The sequence below is a fragment of the Branchiostoma belcheri genome, unplaced genomic scaffold, assembly GCF_001625305.1.
Source record: "Branchiostoma belcheri isolate BF01 breed outbred unplaced genomic scaffold, Haploidv18h27 scaffold8, whole genome shotgun sequence".
Lineage (NCBI taxonomy): Eukaryota > Metazoa > Chordata > Leptocardii > Amphioxiformes > Branchiostomatidae > Branchiostoma > Branchiostoma belcheri.
In genome coordinates, this window is record NW_017804464.1 from 501047 (window position 1) to 521572 (window position 20526).

General features: G+C 43.4%; 4 protein-coding genes across 4 annotated transcripts in view; 3 read left to right on the top strand and 1 right to left on the bottom strand.

Moving 5' to 3' along the window:
* Positions 1 to 3183, top strand: part of LOC109486330 (complement factor H-like) — a 5397-nt gene extending 2214 nt beyond the window's left edge. The window contains exons 3-7 of the mRNA XM_019790150.1: positions 333 to 512; positions 749 to 928; positions 1109 to 1291; positions 1704 to 1889; positions 2501 to 3183. Coding sequence (XP_019645709.1) covers positions 333 to 512; positions 749 to 928; positions 1109 to 1291; positions 1704 to 1889; positions 2501 to 2520 — 749 coding nt within the window. The 3' untranslated portion in view covers positions 2521 to 3183. The remainder of the gene's footprint in view (positions 1 to 332; positions 513 to 748; positions 929 to 1108; positions 1292 to 1703; positions 1890 to 2500) is intronic.
* Positions 3184 to 3400: 217 nt separating this feature from the next.
* LOC109486300 (tubulin alpha-1 chain-like) lies at positions 3401 to 7044 on the bottom strand. Its single transcript, XM_019790106.1, has 6 exons — positions 6601 to 7044; positions 5959 to 6111; positions 5157 to 5556; positions 4610 to 4737; positions 3870 to 4033; positions 3401 to 3539 (listed from the first exon to the last, which is right to left on the bottom strand). The coding sequence occupies exons 1-6, from the start codon at positions 6973 to 6975 to the stop codon at positions 3401 to 3403; spliced, it is 1359 nt and encodes a 452-aa protein (XP_019645665.1). The 5' UTR covers positions 6976 to 7044.
* A 1250-nt stretch (positions 7045 to 8294) lies between these two features.
* Positions 8295 to 11029, top strand: LOC109485999. Its single transcript, XM_019789695.1, has 3 exons — positions 8295 to 8298; positions 8637 to 9335; positions 9786 to 11029. Exons 1-3 carry the CDS (start codon positions 8295 to 8297, stop codon positions 11027 to 11029), a joined length of 1947 nt encoding a protein of 648 aa, XP_019645254.1.
* Positions 11030 to 15586: 4557 nt separating this feature from the next.
* Positions 15587 to 19909, top strand: LOC109486337. The gene is made up of 7 exons (XM_019790161.1): positions 15587 to 15670; positions 15875 to 15919; positions 16379 to 16519; positions 17324 to 17434; positions 17952 to 18132; positions 18612 to 18740; positions 19309 to 19909. Exons 1-7 carry the CDS (start codon positions 15668 to 15670, stop codon positions 19425 to 19427), a joined length of 729 nt encoding a protein of 242 aa, XP_019645720.1. The 5' UTR covers positions 15587 to 15667; the 3' UTR covers positions 19428 to 19909.
* Positions 19910 to 20526: the final 617 nt, after the last annotated feature.

Below are 20526 nucleotides of genomic sequence, written 5' to 3' on the forward strand. Positions count from 1 at the left end.
TTGTTTGTTTGTTTGTTTGGTTGTTTGGTTGGTTGGTTGGTTGGTTGGTTGGTTGGTTGGTTGGTTGGTTGGTTGGTTGGTTGGTTGGTTGGTTGGTTGGTTGGTTGGTTGGGATCCGTGTCCGTATGTGTCTGTGTTTCCGCATAGCCATTATGTCAGAATATGGTCCAAAACGCACTGGAGTGTAATATACTACTATAAATAATCGTCGTCAAATAAAAAAACAGAGCAAAACTTAGAATTTACTCCGTATTAAAGAAGAATGGAGAAATATCTTTTACGATGAAACTGTACCCGGACACAAACCGTCCCGTTCCTGCCGTGTCCCGTAGCGGTGTGCCGGCGGCCTCCAACCGGACAAGGCGTCGTGCGGAAAGGTTGTAGCTGGCCGTACCAGGAGGGGGAGACCTGCGACTTCGAGTGTCGGGACGGCTACAGGAGGACATCTGGCGACACCAGCCGGGACTGCAACGGCGGCACCTGGACCGGACAACCCCTGGTCTGCGAGTACAGTAAGTCCTACCATGCATTACTGTTGCTTTAGTATAAAGTATAAATTGCATTAGAATTAACACTGCTTATATCATAAAGCACACCTTAAAATATGCGCCAAGGTTCCGTTCCTTCACTTGCACGTGCATCTACGTATACATTAAGGCAGGCTTTAATTAAGATCAATTAGAGTTTATCGTTGTTTAATACGCTACAGGATATACAGGTTTATCTATACATTATGTTTCTTTCCCAGCCGGGTGTGACCGACTACCGTACATTCGCGGGTCTTCGCGCACGGGTTGCAGGTGGCCTTACGAGAACGGAGACAGCTGCAGCTACACCTGTTGGAATGGCTACACTGCGGTGTCTGGAGACTCCGTCATCACCTGTAACAACCGTACCTGGTCCGGAACACCGCTCATCTGCGTGTACAGTAAGTAGTTCTTACATACATGCAGTAGTTCTTACACTGTACATACAGTTCAGTTCTTGATATCTACTTTCAGTTCTTATCTACATGCAGTAGGTCTTTACCTAGCCTACCTGCAGTTCCGTGTATACGTAGTTCCTGTTTAGAACTGACAATCCTGTCTCAACATCCCTACCTGCTCAGCTGGATGCCCTCGGCCATCTTTCACCTGGTACAGCACGATACAGGGTTGCTGGTGGCCTTACGTGAACGGAGAGAACTGCAGCTACACCTGTCGGGACGGGTATTCTGCGGAGTCCGGGAACTCCACCATCACCTGTGTTGACGGCGCCTGGTCTGGGACCCCGCTGCAGTGCCGACGTACCTGTACGTGATACTCCACTATATTAATGATGAAATAATAATGAAATACCTTTATTGTACATTCATGCCACGACGGGCTAGGTACAGGTCAAGACTTAACAGACGCATAACAAACGTATGTAGAAAAGTGGAGACAAAAGATACAGCTTGTGTCTTTTGTACTCACGTGTCTGTTTGTATATTTAGTTATAGACCTTACAAAAGTGTACTTTGTTGTGTCCATAAAGTTCATGTATGAAAGAAGACGGTTCAAACAAACAAAGAAACAAACGTATACGGCAAAGGGCGGTTACACCGGCTCTACAGATACATATAGTCTCGTCCTTTCGACAACCGTGCCATCATAATGGTTGAAGTCTTGGGTTGGAGAGTAATCTGTTCTAACAATTTCATTTTTCCAACAAAACTTTTCCAGCTGGATGTGACTCTCCCCCTCGACGTTTCGGCTCCTGGGGACCCAAGACCTGCCGCTCGCCGTACGAGGAAGGGGAGACGTGCACGTTCACCTGCCGCCGCGGGTATGAGCAGCAGTCAGGGAACACCTCCACCACCTGCACCGGCGGGCAGTGGACCGGAGACCCGCTGGTCTGCACGTACACTGGTAAGAACTCTTCTCTTAGCTAATTGGCGAAGGTCTTTCATTTATTTCGAATGGTGGACGTCGATCCCAACTACTAAGTACCTAATACCAGCCCAGAAGAGAACAAGAAATAACCATGCCTTCAAGTATCAGAGTTATCAGCCAAGGATTGAGGTGTTCAAGAATTCATTCTTTCCCAGAACTATCGCGGAGTGGAACTCGCTGTCACCTAGTACAGCAGTGGCATTGTCATTAGATAGCTTTAAACAATGTCTAGAGTTATATATTCAAGAGTTAGGTGTAACAAGTCGTTCGGTGTAATGTAGCCAGCTGCCGCCGCGCCGCGTGCGTGCGAAGCTGGTGTGTTACGCTGAAGGGCGGTTATACCGGCTATACAGATACAGAAACCTTTTAGCGCTGTTGGGCTACTCTTTTAAGGCTCAAATGTGCATAAAACTAAAAACAAACATAATATCCCTTTTTCAGAATCAACAATAAAACACACATATCTACATACTACAGGGGTAGAATAATACTGTCTTAGAATTACGTGATATTTTCGGTTATTGTCTTGAAATTGATTTATTGGTTCGTAATTTATTAATTGATTGATTGATTGGTATTTTTCTTAGGCGGGAGCTGGCGGGGCTAATACCTCTACACCAAGCGTGGAGCCAGCAAAGTCGCCACAACATGTCACCGGTATTCTTGTATTATTAGAGTACAGTAATTAGTCAACTAGCGGAGATTATGTCACTTTCCTAAATAGACAAATATCATTTTTATTGCATATTCCTGCCTAGATGGGCTAAATGCATATGTGACCATATGTGATCCAGAGGATGTAAAACATGGAATATAGAACACTGAAATGCTAACGCTAACGCTAATGCTAAATAATAAAGTAATAAATGTCTGTGTATTAAAACAATACTATGTACTATTGTTCATCTACTGTTAATCACAGTTTCTTTGAATTCTCTCTTTTGAAACACATGAAAACATAACTACATAATTTGTTTACTACATGTATATATTCATTCCTGCATATGGCATAAGGTACGTGCGAGTATCTGAATTACCTAATATATACTTAAATTTACTGAATATACGTAAATTCTAATTATGTCCAACTATATCATTATTTTCGTAATAACCGACTTAATGGGTATTAAACGAAGCATTTGAAGCTTCTATAATCTAGCAGCAAAGAGTCATTCGTTCTCGACGAATATGTTCATTTAAACTATTGTATTCAATATTATTTATTGCACTCAAGTAGTTAAAATTACACAATAAAGGTGATGAAAATGGCCGGGCCAAAAATGTGTGCTGATGTTGTGATTATTTTCTTGCAGTAGAAAAAAATGTAATATATGCGGTAGTTTTGAAAGAAATACACACTCAGACAGCATATAGAGTTAAGAAGCTTCAGTTGATAACTGTGCTTCAGTTTTATTCCATACAGTGCCTAGATCAGGTGCGGCCGCTGGTTCAAATGTAGGCTTGACTGTACGGTCCGGTTGTACGGGCTAGTATTCCTCGTCTCCCTCTCCCTCGCTGTCGGACGGGAAGGAGTCCATCCCCACCTCTTCATAATCCTTCTCCAGGGCCGCCATGTCTTCTCGTGCCTCGGCAAACTCCCCCTCCTCCATCCCCTCACCCACGTACCTGACAACGGTACAAGGAAATTCTCGATTCAACTCAAACCCTTTGCTCGCGATCGCCCATTGATTATCCCCGTAAACCTTTTCAGAGTTGGCTTTTTCGGTGAAATTGAATTTGACTGTAATCTCAGAGAATTGTTTCAATTTGCATGAACTTTAAGGAAGTGGGCATATTTTTGAAGTAAGTAAACACAGTTTGTGTATAAATCATGTTTTCAGCTATGAGGCCAAGGTAAGAAGTCTATTTAATAAGCGTCAACTAGTTAATAAAAAAAATAGAGTCATCATTAAGACCCCTGGTTCGAATGGAATTTCATAACAGAAGCTGTCTTACCAGTGCACGAATGCGCGCTTGGCGTACATCAGATCGAACTTGTAGTCCAGGCGGGCCCAGGCCTCAGCGATGGCGGTGGTGTTGCTCAACATGCACACGGCACGCTGAACCTTGGCCAGGTCTCCGCCAGGCACCACGGTGGGAGGCTGGTAGTTGATTCCAACCTAAAAATTACAAGACTTCGATAAGAAGCTTGGAATAACATTCGTGTAGATGACCTCTTGACTGTTTTAGTTGTACATACATTACGCAAACAAGAATTCGAAGATCTCAGATCTCCATAAAACCACGGTGTTTACATGGTGTTTACAAGAGACAAATTTGTAGGGGGGTTGAATATATCTCTGAATAGATGAAAACTAAACTAATGCAAGGTGACCCATTTGCAATCTCCTTTGGCAATCCCTTTCTACACCGTGCAAGGGAGAAACACCAGCTGTCAAGGAGGTCATGTAAAGAAAAGACCTGTACAAACAGCGTGCGAAACCAGATGTAGAAGTAATGACACTCACTCGGAGACAGACTGGACTCATCCAGTAGAACTAATGCAGTTGAAGCACACACACACACACACACACATAACGTTACATAACAAAAACAATACCTCCATTTTTCATGGAGGTAATTAGAGCGTACATGATAGGAAGCATACCCAACAAGTTCAATTCATATATCGTTATTCACCATACAGTACAGATCATAATGTCCTTGTACAGATAAATATTCGTGGAAACACGTACCTTAAACCCTGTCGGGCACCAGTCAACGAACTGGATAGACTGTTTGGTTTTGATGTTGGCGATGGCAGCGTTGACGTCCATGGGCACGACGTCACCACGGAACAGCAGACAGCACGCCATGTACTTCCCTGCAAACAGAGAATAACGGGTTTGTGGAAAAAGCAGTCCAGTCCGGGCTTTTCCGGCTTCCGAACTGGGCCGCTATTTCTGCTAACTCCAGAATCATGTTACAGAGTATCCCTTGTACACAAACGTAGCAGATGTAGCATGTAAATGTAGAACTGTCTATTATTATTGTATTGGAGGCTTTGCTTACTGGTTTCCATGTTAACAGAGAATGTGAAGAGCTCCTGTGGAAGCGATATTCATGGTAACAAAAAGAATCCTCTGCAAGGATCGACTCTTGGGAAGTGAGAATTTGTGTTACACAGACTGAAAGAAGCTGGTTTTGTTTCGACCTCAAAACAGGTGGTATTTACAAACAGAGACACAGCAATAACTTCCTTGAAAAATCCCAAACGTGTAGGCTACGTATTTTGGTGCTCACCTTTCCGAGGGTCGCACTTGACCATCTGGTTCCCCGGTTCGAAGCAGCTGGCGGTGATCTCACCAACCGACAGATTCTCGTGGTAGGCCTTCTCGGCCGAGATGATGGGTGCGTAGGTGGACAGGGGGAAGTGGATGCGCGGGTACGGCACCAGGTTCGTCTGGAACTCCGTCAGGTCCACGTTCAGGGAGCCGTCAAACCGCAAGGAGGCGGTGATGGACGAGATGACCTGCCCGATCATGCGGTTGAGGTTGGTGTAGGTGGGGCGGTCCACGTCGAGCCCGCGGCGGCAGATGTCGTACAGCGCTTCGTTGTCGACCATGAAGGAGCAGTCGGAGTGCTCCAGGGTGGTGTGGGTAGACAGAATAGAGTTGTAGGGCTCAACCACTGCCGTAGACACCTACAACGAGACACAATAAATCAGGTGAACACTAGTAAAAATCAAAATGTTCTCCAAATTTAAATCTGTCACAAGAATTTTCGACCGAACCTCTCGGTTTTCAATGGCTATCTGACCGGACTTCTGTAGGCATGTGATTCTTAACACGTGTGACGTCAGTACTGGGTCAAAGTTCACCCGAAGTCAGTACCGCCCCCCGTCCCGGTTGAAAGAATATTGGTGTGTCCTCATAACTTCCAAAGAACGTGTGTGACAGTATTGTGTTATTCACTTTGTATTGATGTATTACGATGTAAGAGAGCACAGGAAAAATAGCTAACAGAGATAAAATAAAGCCAAAGTCAACACTTCATGCACGTATGACTTTAGCAAAGGGGAATTTGTGAACAGTCTATTACTTACTTGTGGAGCCGGGTAAATGGAAAACTGTAGTTTGGACTTCTTGCCGTAGTCTACAGACAGTCTCTCCATCAGGAGGGCGGTGAACCCTGACCCCGTCCCGCCGCCGAAGCTGTGGTGAACCAGGAAACCCTGCAGACCCGAGCAGCTCTCAGTCTGGGTAGAAAACGATGTAGATCAATATGAGATTTTATAAAAGTACTTTTTATCATTATAAGTAAGAGAGAATCAACCCAATTTTACGTGCACTAACCTGCATGATATTACTGTGCAGGTGGTATTTGAAGCCCTGTCAAGTCATGACGTGTTTAAAAATGTTCAAGTTTCCGACCGGTCTTTGCGCTTTTCTATGTTTAGAAAAAATGAAATAAAAAGATAAAAATCATTACAGACGTACGTAGACCATATGTATAGTTTCTTTCCAAGTTGCAACGGTAGGTATATGGATATACCTTAAGTATTGAGAACATACGTACAAAGCTAACAGCACTGCACGGAATCTTTAAGGATACATGAAATCTTGCATAAACGTACACGAAAGTGAAGAAACGGAACATCTATGCCATGCGTTAAGGTGTACCTAAAGACTGGATTTTGTGCAGTGTAGATTCTATGGTTAAAATTGAAAGATAAAGATACACCCACCAGTTTGCGGATTCGACTTAACGTCTGGTCAATGATTTCCCTCCCGATGGTGTAATGTCCCCGTGCGTAGTTGTTGGCAGCGTCTTCCTTGCCAGAAATCATCTGTTCTGGGTGGAACAGAGAACTGTACGTCCCGGTTCTGACTTCATCGATCACGCTGGGTTCTAGGTCGACAAAAATGGCTCTAGGAACGTGCTTGCCCCCTCCTGTCTCGGTAAAGAAGGCGTTGAAGGAGGCGTCCTCGTACCCGACGGTCTTGTCACTCGGCATCAAACCGTCGGGCTGTATCCCGTGTTCCAGACAGTACAGCTCCCAACAGGCGTTACCGATCTGGACGCCCGCCTGCCCGATGTGTAGGGACACGCACTCGCGCATTTTTATAGAAATTAGCAGCGTTGATATCAAAGAAATGTTAGAAAAATTGCACTGCTCGTTGTAGACGTGTCAGGAGTCTACTGAAGCCGAGGGAATGCACTAGAATGCTCTCTGACCTGAGATAAATACGTACCTCCCCACCCAAACTTCAAGTATAGTCTCTACCAGACTAACACCGTGGATTCAAAATTAAGCCAATTAAGGAGAATAATTCGCCAGTGGACTTTAGCCACTGTGCAATTTAGTTGTCCCCTTGAAGGGGAAAATTAATCTTCCCGTGCACTGGCCAATGACATTTGTATTCTTCTCTTTTTTTTACCGCATTTTACAATCCGTACCCCCGTAGGAAGGCCTGGTAAAGGCTAGACCAAACTACTAGTATCTACCTAATAGTATCTAGCCTGCAGTTATGGTTGACCTTCCAGATGAAAACAGTCCACAAAGCTAGAAACTTAACAATTGTTAACTAAAGTTTAAGATGTTTCTAAACAGGTCAAGCTATTTTTAATTACATGTATCTTCATCATAATGAGTCAGGTTCTAATTGCATAATCATGTAGCAATGTTTGTGTGAGGGTCACAAACAATGTAGACACCCTCTGTTACCCATACCTGCCTTAGGCGTGTCTGTTTGTAATTGTTCCATGGCGAGTACATGTAGAGAGTGCATGTGTTCCCTGTGAGACTGGTTAAACAGGACTTGTGTCAGTCATCGATGCGGTTAGGCCATGTTGATTTGATTATATGGATGACATCCTCTGGGAAGCCCACAACTGATGCGAGCGTGCGCATAAAAAAGATTGGCCAAAAAAAGTTGCTTTCATTAAGAAATCTACATTGTCATAAAGATTGAACACATGTAGATATGTAAATATTGTACATTTCGTTATGTATCTGTAGCAGCGAAACCTGTGCTACAATGCAATGTGAATTCGAACCAGTCAGAATTGCCCTGAGGAAGGTGACAGACGGTCACCGAAACGTCGGCTGAATAAAATCTTGGTGGTGTAAAAAGAGTCTCTTTACTCTATGACAAGATACAGGTTACATGTTGATTGAAGTCCTAGTAAATCCATAAACATATTTTCAAGAGTCATTTCAATTGCCACCTACACATGGACAGAAATTAGTTTTTGAATTACACGTGTTTTTTCATACGTGCTTTCATTGAAGGGCTACCTCAAAATACACCGTGTGACGTCTTGCTTATCTATTAGTGTACGGTTACCAAATAACGTAACATTTTTTTAATAACGTTGTTTCAAATTTGTCTGAGAGAGTTGCTGTTGATTTGATGGAACATCATTGGTAATCAGGAAATGGGTGGGAGTAATTTTAGTAGCCAAGACAGACACATTGGGTTTCGTCATACCTTGTTTTCATTACGAGCAATCTGAATATACATTGCACACTGTCTCGCTTAACTAATATTGTTGTGCAATTACCAACGAACCATCTATTGTATTTTTACTATTCTGTTTCAAACTTGTCTGAGAAAGTTGATAATGATTCGATGAGACATCAGAACCTTCAGTTTGTCACTGCCGGTACAGATCTGCGGACCAAGTGCTGGTAAGTAACAAAGAGACGAAAGGTTTAGATGCGAATGAGTGAGAACGCAGCCATGTTGTTCTTGCTCCTCTTGATATCTACCTGTGCAGCTTCAAATGACTCACGTTTTTTTCAGTGTGATGTAGCTGTATGGCGAGTGTGTGTTCCTCATACACAGAGACACTGGACAGTGACAGTGTCTGGTACATGTGTCGTGTGTGAGGTCCTAAAAGAGGGCGTTGCTCCTGTCAGCCCTTTCCATTTTCTTGCGAGGGCCCAACATGTTGCAATAAGAGGATACCCATTCAATGCTCTGTCGGAAAAGAGCCTGGCTCCTTTCGAGCATTCTGCGGTCCTCAGTTTGGCTTTGATAGATGCAAACATCACTGATGTGGAGAAGAACATATTTTCTGGGTTTTTCAGTCTCAGAACACTGTCCCTAGATTCTAACAGGTTGGCATCCGTCAAACAGGCCTGGTTCGCTGGCTTGAAGAGGCTTACTCGGCTGATTTTGTCCAACAACAACATCAGGCAGATAGAGCCAAGGAGCTTCGTGCACTTAGATCTCCTATTTTTCTTAGATCTAGAGAGCAACCTGTTACATGATGTAGACCCTGCCTGGTTCAATGGAATGAGATATAGAATGCTGCACATGAACCTGAGTTTAAATCCAATCCATACCATTTCCCGTGGATCATTCCAACTCACAAAGCTGCGCAGCTTAGATCTGAGTGGAACTGATCTGTCATGTTTGGATGAAGATGTGTTCCGGGGACAGTCTTGGTTGAATAGGCTCCATGTCGGCAGTCGCATGCTGTCATCTGTCAATGATGTACAGCCGCATGAATTGACGTGGAGCCTACTTTGGTTTAAAACAGCCAGTACACGTGTCAGGAGAGGGTCAGAAGAATTATATGTCGCAGTGCCCGGGTTCCTCTTCTGTGTCAGCCACAATAGGGTAACCCCTGCTGAAGTCTCAATTAGGTGGATGTTTTATTCATTATTCATTCACAATGCTCCTTATAATATTGAGGCCAGATCACGTCCATGTTTACCAGCCTATAGTGACCTGTACCCTTCTCTGAGCACGGTCTCCATCCGGGCTCCTGTAGTTGTCTTGGCTACTGACGACGACTCTCTGACAGACAAACTGGACACCAAGACGCTTGAACAATGCAGGCAGGTTTGGGAATATGATGGAGGCATTGCAGTGGGTCTGATGGGAGACTTAGTCTTCCGACTGGTTTCCCTGTCCACAGGGAACGCAACCTTTGAAGGTGTTGGCATGTCATTTGTCCAGACACAAGACACGAACACATTCACCACCACAGCCCATACAAACGGCAACAATGCAAAGAACATCACCTGCATTCTGGTCAACAAAGTTGAACACAGGGAGTTGGTCTTCACCACTATCCATGACCAGCCGCAGACACACACAACATCACCAGCCTACACAACAGATACTGACCACTCTATCAACCTTACACACTACTCTGAATATACAGACGAACACCAGACATCTACAAAACAGAGAGACAACACTACACTGCAGGATGGAACAACCACCTGCGCGCCTGTGCATGTATCAGAGCAGATAGAGGTGCCTCCAGCAACAGATCATGTTCTCATATCTGTTGTTGTTTCGGTAGTGGTCGGTCTGGCCGTGTCGTCCCTTGTAGTGTTGGTATGGAAGATGTACTTAGCAAGAACAACAGAGGATGACCGGCCCACCGACAGTGCACAGGTTTGGACAATCCCGCGTGGAATTGCCTTCCCCGGCTTGCTTCGGTCTGCTTCCCTCCCTGCTGGCTCAAGCAGGACGGCGTCGCATGGCGTAGTTTCCTGCAAGTCATGGCCCACTCTCCTGCTTTCAATGGAACTTTCTTCTGACAGAACCATTGCTCGGAGGCCGCTGCCTCGTCTCCCACACGTGTACTGGGAGATCCCAGATGATGCCATATCCGTATCCGGTGTGGTACGGTCAGCTTCCCTCCCTGCACTGAGCACCAGTGGGGTCGCCCAAGACGATGCGGCGTCCTGCAGGTCATTGCCGGCTGTTCTCTCGTCCATCGAACCCACCTATAGTGAGATCCCAGATCACATGGCCGCTGCGCAGCGCCCCCTGCCGGCTCTCCCGCGCGCCTGCTGGGAGCTACCAGCTGCACAGGGCCCACTGCCTCTCCCGGAGCATACCTACAGTGAGATCCCCGACGATAAGGAGAGGGAGCCCGTACCTTTCTATGATGATACTGCATGGTTTTTGCCTCATGCCGTCGCGAACAGGGGACGGGTCTTTCAGGATGTCAAAACTTCAACTTCATCAACATATGGGTCAGATGTAGAGAGCAAAGCTCAGTGTAAATACGTTTATACAAAGGCCCCCGAAGTCCAGGGTGTCAGGGCTTGTAGAAAATGGCCTCTGGAGATCCCAGGGAACGGTTCCCGTATGACACCACGTCGTGTGTCCCTTTTCTTCCCCTCTCTGACTAACACATACTGAGTGACTATGGGAGAACCCAGGGGAGGGAATCTGTAACACATCATGGCGCACATCTATTCACCTATATGTAGCTTCTACCTATTACCACTAACCACCAGCGTTACCATTTCAGGGTGTAAAAATAAGTTCAACACATACAGACATTATTCTTTTTCAATGATACAAAAGTTAACCAAGTTGATATTGAAGACAATGTCTTTTGACTCACATCCCCAAATTTAAGGGAAAAAACAACAAAGATATTCGTATTAATTAGCGATAACGAAATGTCATTTGACACGTTACCTACCTGATCTTTTACTAATCAAAAATTATAATAAATCACCAAAATGTTTTCTATGATTAATTTTTAGCTTCTTGTTCTAAGAAAATGTGTTTTTAGAAATTATAGTTGCCTTTCAGCACAGCTTTATCTTTATCCAATTTCAACAAATCCTTTTACACTAGGAGAGTTTGTACCAAAGCTGTATCAGAGTGAAAAGTCTTATTTAGACCTAGGAGGTTATAAGTATAACAGAAAGGGACTTGCTTAGACTACAATTTAGTTGCCTCCCTATATTTGAATAGACCGGTCCTTACTGTCCATCACAATAGTGACTATTTTAGGTGATCTTCATAATATTTGAACATTTCTATTTTGTTGAACATCGGTGTAAGGTAGATTGAACCAGTAGATATAACCTTTTTTTTACCTGGTACTTATCATATTACAAAAATATCAAAATTTTAACGTGCATTGATATCAATATTAAACTTGCTAATGTTAAATTTGCTAATGTCTGAATTCGGTTAGGGGTAGTATCAGGCACAGTTCTGGGTAGTCGTCGTGTATCTAACAACGTAGATTTGACCCAAGTACGGTTCTGGATAAGCTAAGACTATCCAGAACCATGCCTGAGCATGATTCTGGATAAAGCATGGTTCTGGATACAGCAGGGAGGGAGGGGGAGGCTAAGGTGTTTTAGAGTGTTCATTTAATGGTCTCTTGCTGGGCCTTCAGACCACCAGAGTGTGAAAACTGATCAGTGACTAGTAGAAAAGACTTTGCAGACGAAAGCTGACCAAAAAGTTGGCTGAATAGAAATATTGTTCTTCTTCTTTAAAGCGTTGCCTCAGATGTTTGGATGTAAAACATGACTTACGCCTGCAGCCAAATTAAGTACCATTGCTTGTAGCAACCAGGTATGAATATGTAGAAGCAGTTAGAGTGCTACGTGACAGCAGCTGCCAGTTCAATGGTGGAAATATCATATTTGTAAAGCAATTTTAGGAGAAAATGCCCAAACCCTTAATTGTGTAACAATGAACCAATGAACTGTGACTGTCGGAGCTGAAAACAGTACCGGATTGAAGGTAAAATGACGTCATGTTGAGGACACGTCGTAGAAACTAGATGTGTTGATACAAAGTCTTCAACTTAACTTTCATTAAATCCTCGTACAGCTCACATAGTTACGCACAGAAAATCAAGTAGCATAGGATGATCAAGTGAATGGCAATCTCGCCTACGGAAATCCAGTCCGGATATCGAGAATCCCAGTCTACCTGTTGGATCTACGTTTACATTTTGAAGACACCACCTCACCTCTGGAAGACAGTGTTTTGTACGCCTTGGTTTACGATTGGGAAAGATACGAGCTCAGAACTCAGGACAAAGCTTGCTATTCAACGTTCTGTTGTACTACCTTTCCGTAAAGCACAGGGTGGACGTGGTATGCTGTATATGCACATTCATACTACAGTGTGAACGATCTACTATCAAGGACTGTATACTCTCACGGGAAAACACAACACTGAAACATCCAACCAAGACGTTTCACCACAAAGCCGATCGCAGGCTTCTGTATACTGGAATGTCAAAAACATTGTTGTACAACATCCCAGTTCAAAGAGTCATCGGTATCAATAAACGTACAACGTACGGTCGTGTGACAGGCTGAATAAGAGTTCTAAACGGGAACTATCTGATTCCAGATGTCTTACTGAGGGACGACTGCCGTGTGTTAGATGTCGGCTTGCCACTCTACTATTTGAGGATCCAACTAAAGTCCTAAGATTAAATATGTTAGGAGACGAAAGCAGAAAAACATTAACGCTCATCTTCAAGACTAGTTACTCACTTCAGTCTCCAGGTAAAAGGGTTGGTAAGTGTTATACCGAGGCTCTGACATGTCACAGTTCAAGGTCATTTTCCACCTGATTTTATCCAGCTATCTTCGGCACTTTTCGGCTACCTTACCGAAGTAACACTACAAGTCGCAAACCTCCATTGAACTTGCAGCTCTGCAGCATGTTTAAAATGTTCCAACTTCCAATGTACTACATTTCCTTATGAAAACAACAAATGTACAAGGGGTATAAATAATTTTGTGGCAATAATAATTCCTTAACATCTTAACCACCATATCAGCAATGTTAATGATCTTGAATAAGCTGCCATCTAGAGATGTTGACATTAGTAAAAATATATTGATTTGGAGCATTTAGCTCTATGTTGTACATTCTGTACTATAATAAATATAGCTCTATATAACTGTGTCTGTAGTGCAAACAGTGAACAAGAAGACTTTATGACTAACCACATAAACAGTGTGTAAATGTGTTTATATCATATGCTTTCCCATGTCAATTGCATTCAATGTAAATTTAATTTTGATTGACAAATAAACAAGGTGTACCAACTGCAATGCCAATGGCATGATTACTGCTCACCTCTATTATGTAAAACTATAAGCAATTGAAATCATACAAGGCCATGATAGAGTCTGTTTGTGAATTTCCTGTCTTATTTATTATCGTGAAGCTAGTATAGTTCTGTATCTTACTAGCTCCTCTTAGGCAACAGACGTGCAAACAGCATTAAATTGAAGACAGGAAATGGGATAATCTTTTCTGGGACCTTTGACCTAACTTCCTCACACTGTCCCGACGAGCTTAGTATGAGAAAAACTACGAAAATACTTAATGAACAAAAACACTGTGCAAGGAAATTAGAAAAAAAAAACATACACAGGAAGATGTGGTATAACTTGCATCAATTTATGTATTTACGTTTTAAAAAATGTAATTATTTCGGTCATTTCTAAGTGCACTTGATTGCAGAGATGACTTTCACGTCAATTTCCTCATTACGAATGATGTGTCATCAAATCATTTCATCAAACTTTCTCAGACAAATTTGGCAAACATAATTTTACAGTACGACGTACATGTATACTCTCCCAGGTAGGCTTGATTGAATCGGGATATGAAGAAACGCAATAAAGCCATTTCCGCCCATGTGTAGGTGGCTACTGAAATCATATGACTGCCACACATTTTCTCATTTTTTTTTTATTCCAACATGTAATCCCCAGACGTGGTGACGACACACTCAATTTTTTTCAACTTATATTAATGCCGCCACCAACACAGGGGACAAATACATGACAGGACAATACTCATTTTCACCTGAGCTGAGTGAGGAAAGCCGTGTAAAGTGCCTTTCCCAAGGGCACAAGATCGGTGGCATGTCAGGACTCGAACCCGAGACTCTAAGTTCCGAGTCGCGCACTCTGCCGCTACGCCACACGACCCCAATTTTCTCATTACCAATGATGCTGTATGAAATGATCAACAACTTTCTCAGACAAATTTGATAGATGGAAAAAACTGTGATAACTAGGAAGAAAAGGACTCTCCTCAACTGTAGGGGGCAAAAAAATGAGCATATTTGAGTTGATTCAGAACCAGAATCTTTGTGTGTGTGTGCAAATCAGATAAAAATGAAGAGGCGAATCCGCGAACCAACAAACTAAATTGGTGTGGCCTTTTCATGTGATAAATCCCTATTCGGTTTGGAGCTGGTTGATTCAGCCCCAAGGCCATGAGAAAAACAACAGCTTGTTTGATAGTATTAGGCTAGATAACCTATCATTTGTGAATATCGAGACCCCCATATAACATTTCTGACACCAGTCATTACAGTCGGAAGCTCCGCGACTGTTATCTGAAATTCTGTACTTTCTCGCTACTGACGTCACCCAAGGACAGTGATACATTGTGATTGGTCAGGTCATTAAAATTTCTCCATTTAATTATCCTCTGATAGTCCAGCGCTCCCGATGTTGGCATTAGGAAACAAGAGTTCCGCGACCTCATACCTCCACCAAATGTTGTCAACCTCGAAGATTGACATGTTATTAAGGTTTCTTATTGATTATGCAAATAGGCTGTGATTATGCATGGATTCGCGATGCAAAAACCACGTGCTTAAAAAAAAAACCCACCGCGAATATTTTCAGGTATACGCTATCAAGGCATCGGCAGCGATGTTTTTTTTTCACCGAAAAAAGTCTGTATACGCAACCTCACACGTAAACACAGTGCTGAGAATGCCGTCACCTGCCAAGATCATGTCAGATAGAAAAAAACAATTTCCACCCAAAGTGGGCACATATTAATACAATACGTGCTAATCGTAATCGTTAATAAGGCCCGTTATCAGCCTAGTCGTATTTGATTTTCGCTGGCCCGCATATGACGTAGCAAAGTTATCTTGCGCCGTTTATAGCAGAAAGTATAAAGGCCTTCAGAAAAACACGACCGTGAAACACACTCAGAGTCTGTTCGTTAGGAGCCGTGTCATCAGGAGTCACAATGGTGAGTATACTATATGTAATGCTTCTTTTTATTCCCAAAAATGTTTATAAAACCAGCGAAAACTCTTAACGTATCACCTCAGTTTTAACAAATGTGATAATATTTAGCCTGGCTGAAACCAAAATATCCTATTATTTGCGTTAGAAAACGCTGTATTGGCTTTGAATCTCAGGCCCTTAATTAATTCAACATCTTTTTATCTAGTTCAAGACTGTGTTTGTGTGCTTCATTGCCTTGGCGACAGCAAAGGTGAGTCCACAAGAAAACGTTTTCTCATAAGCCCACACTAGCTGACTTAATTTTAAGGATGGCAATTTGTACAGTACAGTACAGTACAGTGCGCCTTCCGTTACCCAATGTTGTAATTGACAGATACCTCTACTAGTAATAACGATATGTATATAATCAGTAAGAAAATGTAGTGCTTGACTTTATCTATTTGATGGACATATAGTTCAGTAAGTCACCGCCAAGCAGAAGCATTTTACACGACTTCCCCACCTGTACGGTGGAGTGACGCCCACCGAGCCTCTTAGCTAATCATCTGTCTAACTGTGTGCCAAAACCACAATACGGATTGGTTAAAACATCTGCACATTTGCCATCGAGAGCAGAAGTACAAAATGCCACAAAAACACGCCATATAAACAAGGCAGAGCTATAGGCATCTGTATAGAGAGACTAAAGACGCCCTCCTCCTGGTTACAGAAATACACCGTGCAGCCGATCGAGAAGGGCGTGGTCTTCAGCCAGGAGATCGACATAGACCAGGCGAGCGGTGTGCGCACGGTCAGCGTGCCGCAGCACAACAGCGTGGCCGCCGCAGAGATCATACACTCCTACCATGACGTGAGTGCTTTGTATCTGTATCTGTATCTGTATAGCCTTTCGGCGTAACACACCAGCTTCGCAGGCACGCGGCGCGGCGGCAGCTGGCTATATTACACCGATTGACTTATTACACCTAACCCTTGAACTTCTAACTCTAGACATTGTTTAAAGCTATCTAGTGACAATGCCCCTACTGTACTTGGTGACAGCGAGTTCCATTCTGTGATAGTTCTAGGAAAGAATGAATTCTTGAGCATCTCAATCCTTGGTTGATAACTCTTGTACTTGAAGGCATGGCTATTTGTGGATACTGTCGTATCCAGAACCGTGTCTACGTACTTCCATGCCTGAATGGGTTACGGTTAGGATCAGGCACGGTTCCGCGTATCCAAGAATGTACTAGGTTTGTCGGGGCCGGGCCAGGCACCGTTCTGGATACGTTCGAGGACCTATCCAGAACCGTGCTCACCAAAAGAAATTGCACTCTAGTAATCTATTTCTCAACATGGTCTTAAGGGCCTGACCCTGTATGCAGTAATTAAACATGTAAACGTCCGTATATATGTAGGACCTGGACCTGTACTTAGGTATGTATAAACATCCGTATATCACCTGTATGTAAGCATGTGACTTACCTGACTAATGTCGGGTGCCAGTCCTCCTCTATCGCCTGAACCACCATGGCAGCATGGAAACGTCCGTATATGCTTGTATGTCGAGCCTGGCCCTGTACTGAGATATGTAACTGTCCATATAATCCGTACATACATGGCCTGATCCTATACTAAGGTGTATAACCGTCCATATATCCCCTGTATACAGGGCCTGACCCTGTACTGTCAGACGGAGGAGGGCACGTGTTTCCTCATGCCGCTGGCTGACCGGAATGAGCCGGGACAGGCCGAGCTGCAGGCCGGGCTGGACATGCTACAGGTGCACGTTTGAAAAATTTCACGATTTAATTTGATTAATTAAGCTGTATATGACTGGTTTCAATGACTGGTTTAATTATTTAAAAAGGTACATTGCAGCCATAAGCTGAATTGCGTACTATTTACAATGGACGCACAATAACATTATACACATGATGCCTTTAATAAAGAAACATTGTAACATTCAGTACATAGTAAAACATCATCAAAATCTCCTTTTCATAAATCTGAGATTGGCCTACACTTAAGTTATCTTAAAGCTACACCATGACGATACAAAAAATCATAATGATAATAAATGAACTTTATTGCTCAACAATCGTACATCGCACAAAGTGCGGCAGTAACTACAAGCAATGACATAATGCCCTTGCTACAAGGCTAATCTATACTACAGCTATAACTCCAAAATATAATTTATCTATAACAGTATATGAGTACTAGATTGATTCACTTTTCTGAATTGATGTGCTGTATGCTTTAATCTAACACTTTGACCTGTATTTTCCCGGTGACAGAGGGAGAGGTCCGGGTTCCTGCCCGACTGGGAGACCGAGGTTGTTGTGAACCAGTGGGCGGTGGTGGGTCGGGCGGAGCGCGGCAGCCTCAGCGCCGTCCTGGCCGCCTTCCACGCCGACCTGCCCGTCTACATGGTGGAGAAGATCGACGACTCAGCACTCCTGCTGGGCAACTCCCCAGGTAAACTCATCAACAACTTGTTTAAAGTTAAAACTTTCGTTCAATCACAAGAGAAAGTGTTGGGTGAAAGTGTCACCTAGAGCTTTCGACCAGTCACTCTGGCCTTCTTCAACAGACTGACCCAGTGAGACTTAACCTGCCACGTGACTTGTCGAAAGTGTGACGTATAAAACCAAGCAGAGGTCAGGAAGAAAAGACTGGCGGAAAGAAACAAGAAGAGACGCAATTCTTTACCACACGTAACCCCTAGTATTACAAAATATTGCTTTTCCGTTAGAAAGTCGATTGTACAATTGTGCATCGAACTCCTGTCGTAGCTACTAGCATTAAGTCCAATTCAAGTCACCAAGGACTTAGTGATCAATTATTTGAGTCACACATCGTCTTCACACTGCCCAGCCATCTATTACGTAATGCTTACGCTACATATAAGCGCCGTAAAGTGCCCTTTATAAAATTTAATGTCGTTGTGGTTTCAGCCGTCCACCCGGCCAGCCCGCTGACCCGGCGCCAGACCTGCGGTAACGGCGCGGACCCTGTCCGGCAGTACGCCGTCAGCAACCCCGCCGGCTGCGAGTACCTGGTCTTCTGCGACGTCGACCACACAAGTCAGTACAAGTCCACTCTTTTCCTATCAAATCTCCAAGCAGATCTTTTTGATCACCAGGCTGCAAAGACAGTGTCAAATTGGCAGTATCCATTTGCCAGACAGGTTGTTAAGTGACAAAAACGCCAATAGGCGACATGCATTTCCTGGTTAAATAAATAAACAAACAAACAAACGATAACTGTCTGGCAAATGAATAACTGCCTGTACAATTTAGCCTGGATGCTAGACCCATATAGCACACTGGGCCCAAAGTAATGTCCCAGTATGTAGGGATAATACTTTGGGCTCAGTGTGCTATGGGTCTGGCATCCAGGCTAGGACACTTTGATACTGTAATTGTGCAGCCAGCGAGAGATCTGCTTGGAGATGAGCCTTTTTCTACTATGATAAAACTTTTCGGATCGAGCCGAATACTGGCAACTGGCTTCGACCCGGTTTCTTTACTCCAATGGGAACGCTCCGTATCTGGAGAAAATTGAACCGATTTAGAGTGTTCCGGATCATTTTTTTAATGTGAGAGGGTAAATAATAGTGATACCACTAGCTGTATCTGTTGCCTCTTCTAGATGGAAACTACAACGACTGCCCCCGTCGTCACGTGCTGGACCAGTTCTTCATGGCGTGTCTGTGCTGCCCTGAACACACCACCCGGGAACAGTGCATCTACTGCGTCAATCTGGAGTAGTAACCCCCCCCCCACTAGTACAGGGACATCAAGTAGCCTCCGTAGCAGGCTTATAGAACTGGGGGTTTGGTGGTCTTCGCCTGTTTTCTTATTAGCCCAGTTCTAAAAACGGGGGTAATTCCACCAGGACGGCTATGTTGTCTATATGCAATCAGAAAATAGCGCATAAAACACCCAAAGACCCCGAAGACCCCCAGTTTTTGGCATGCTATGGAGGCTAGACGTCAAGTACCCCAGTGTCCAACAGTCTTTTCTCTCTATGTACTCTCCAAGCAGAAGTTTGGGCTTATTCTTGGTGTGTTTCTAGGATTTTTATCAGGGTTTCTTTTTTGCGGTGGAAAAAAATCCACTGGAACAAAGAAACCCCTGATAAAAAGCCTAAAAACACACCAAGAATAAGCCCAACACAAACCTCTGCTTGGAGAGTACTGTACTCTATATACATTAACATAAAGACAATAAACATGTCTGAAATTATTCAACCAAAGTCTCAGTACATCAAGTATTTTTATTGTGTTTTTCCATACTTCAACTGTTGGGGAGCGCAGAACCCAGCTTATTTCTTCAAGTGTGCAAGCAGTAAGGAGCCCAGTTAAGATAGCATGTAATGCACATGTAAGTCTACTTCAGAATCTGCAAAAACAAGTACTGTGGCCCACAGGTACATTTGTACAACGTACATGTATTTCAACACTGCGAAAAGTACAGCTAGGAATTCTGACTTAATATTAGGGCCAGAAAGCAACATCTACTGACTCATAGACAAATGTCCATTACTTTATAACCCTAATATTGCACATACTACAAGTCAGAACCACTAGATGTTATACTTCAACAGTGTCAAAATACGTAGTACCTCTCGGCCATGGTAAACAAGACTATGAAAGGCAACTACAAGTCAATTGTATCATCTCCATCCTGGGAACAAATAAGTACAAGTCTGAAATGAAAAGCAATATTTACAAAGTAAATAGAGCATCTGAAATTTCCTGTGTAAGGAAACGTCATGCTGGCCATCATTTGGACTCAATGTAATGTAATGATCATAGATTACTTAGGATTGTAAGACTTAGTATAATATCTACATATTAGACTGTTT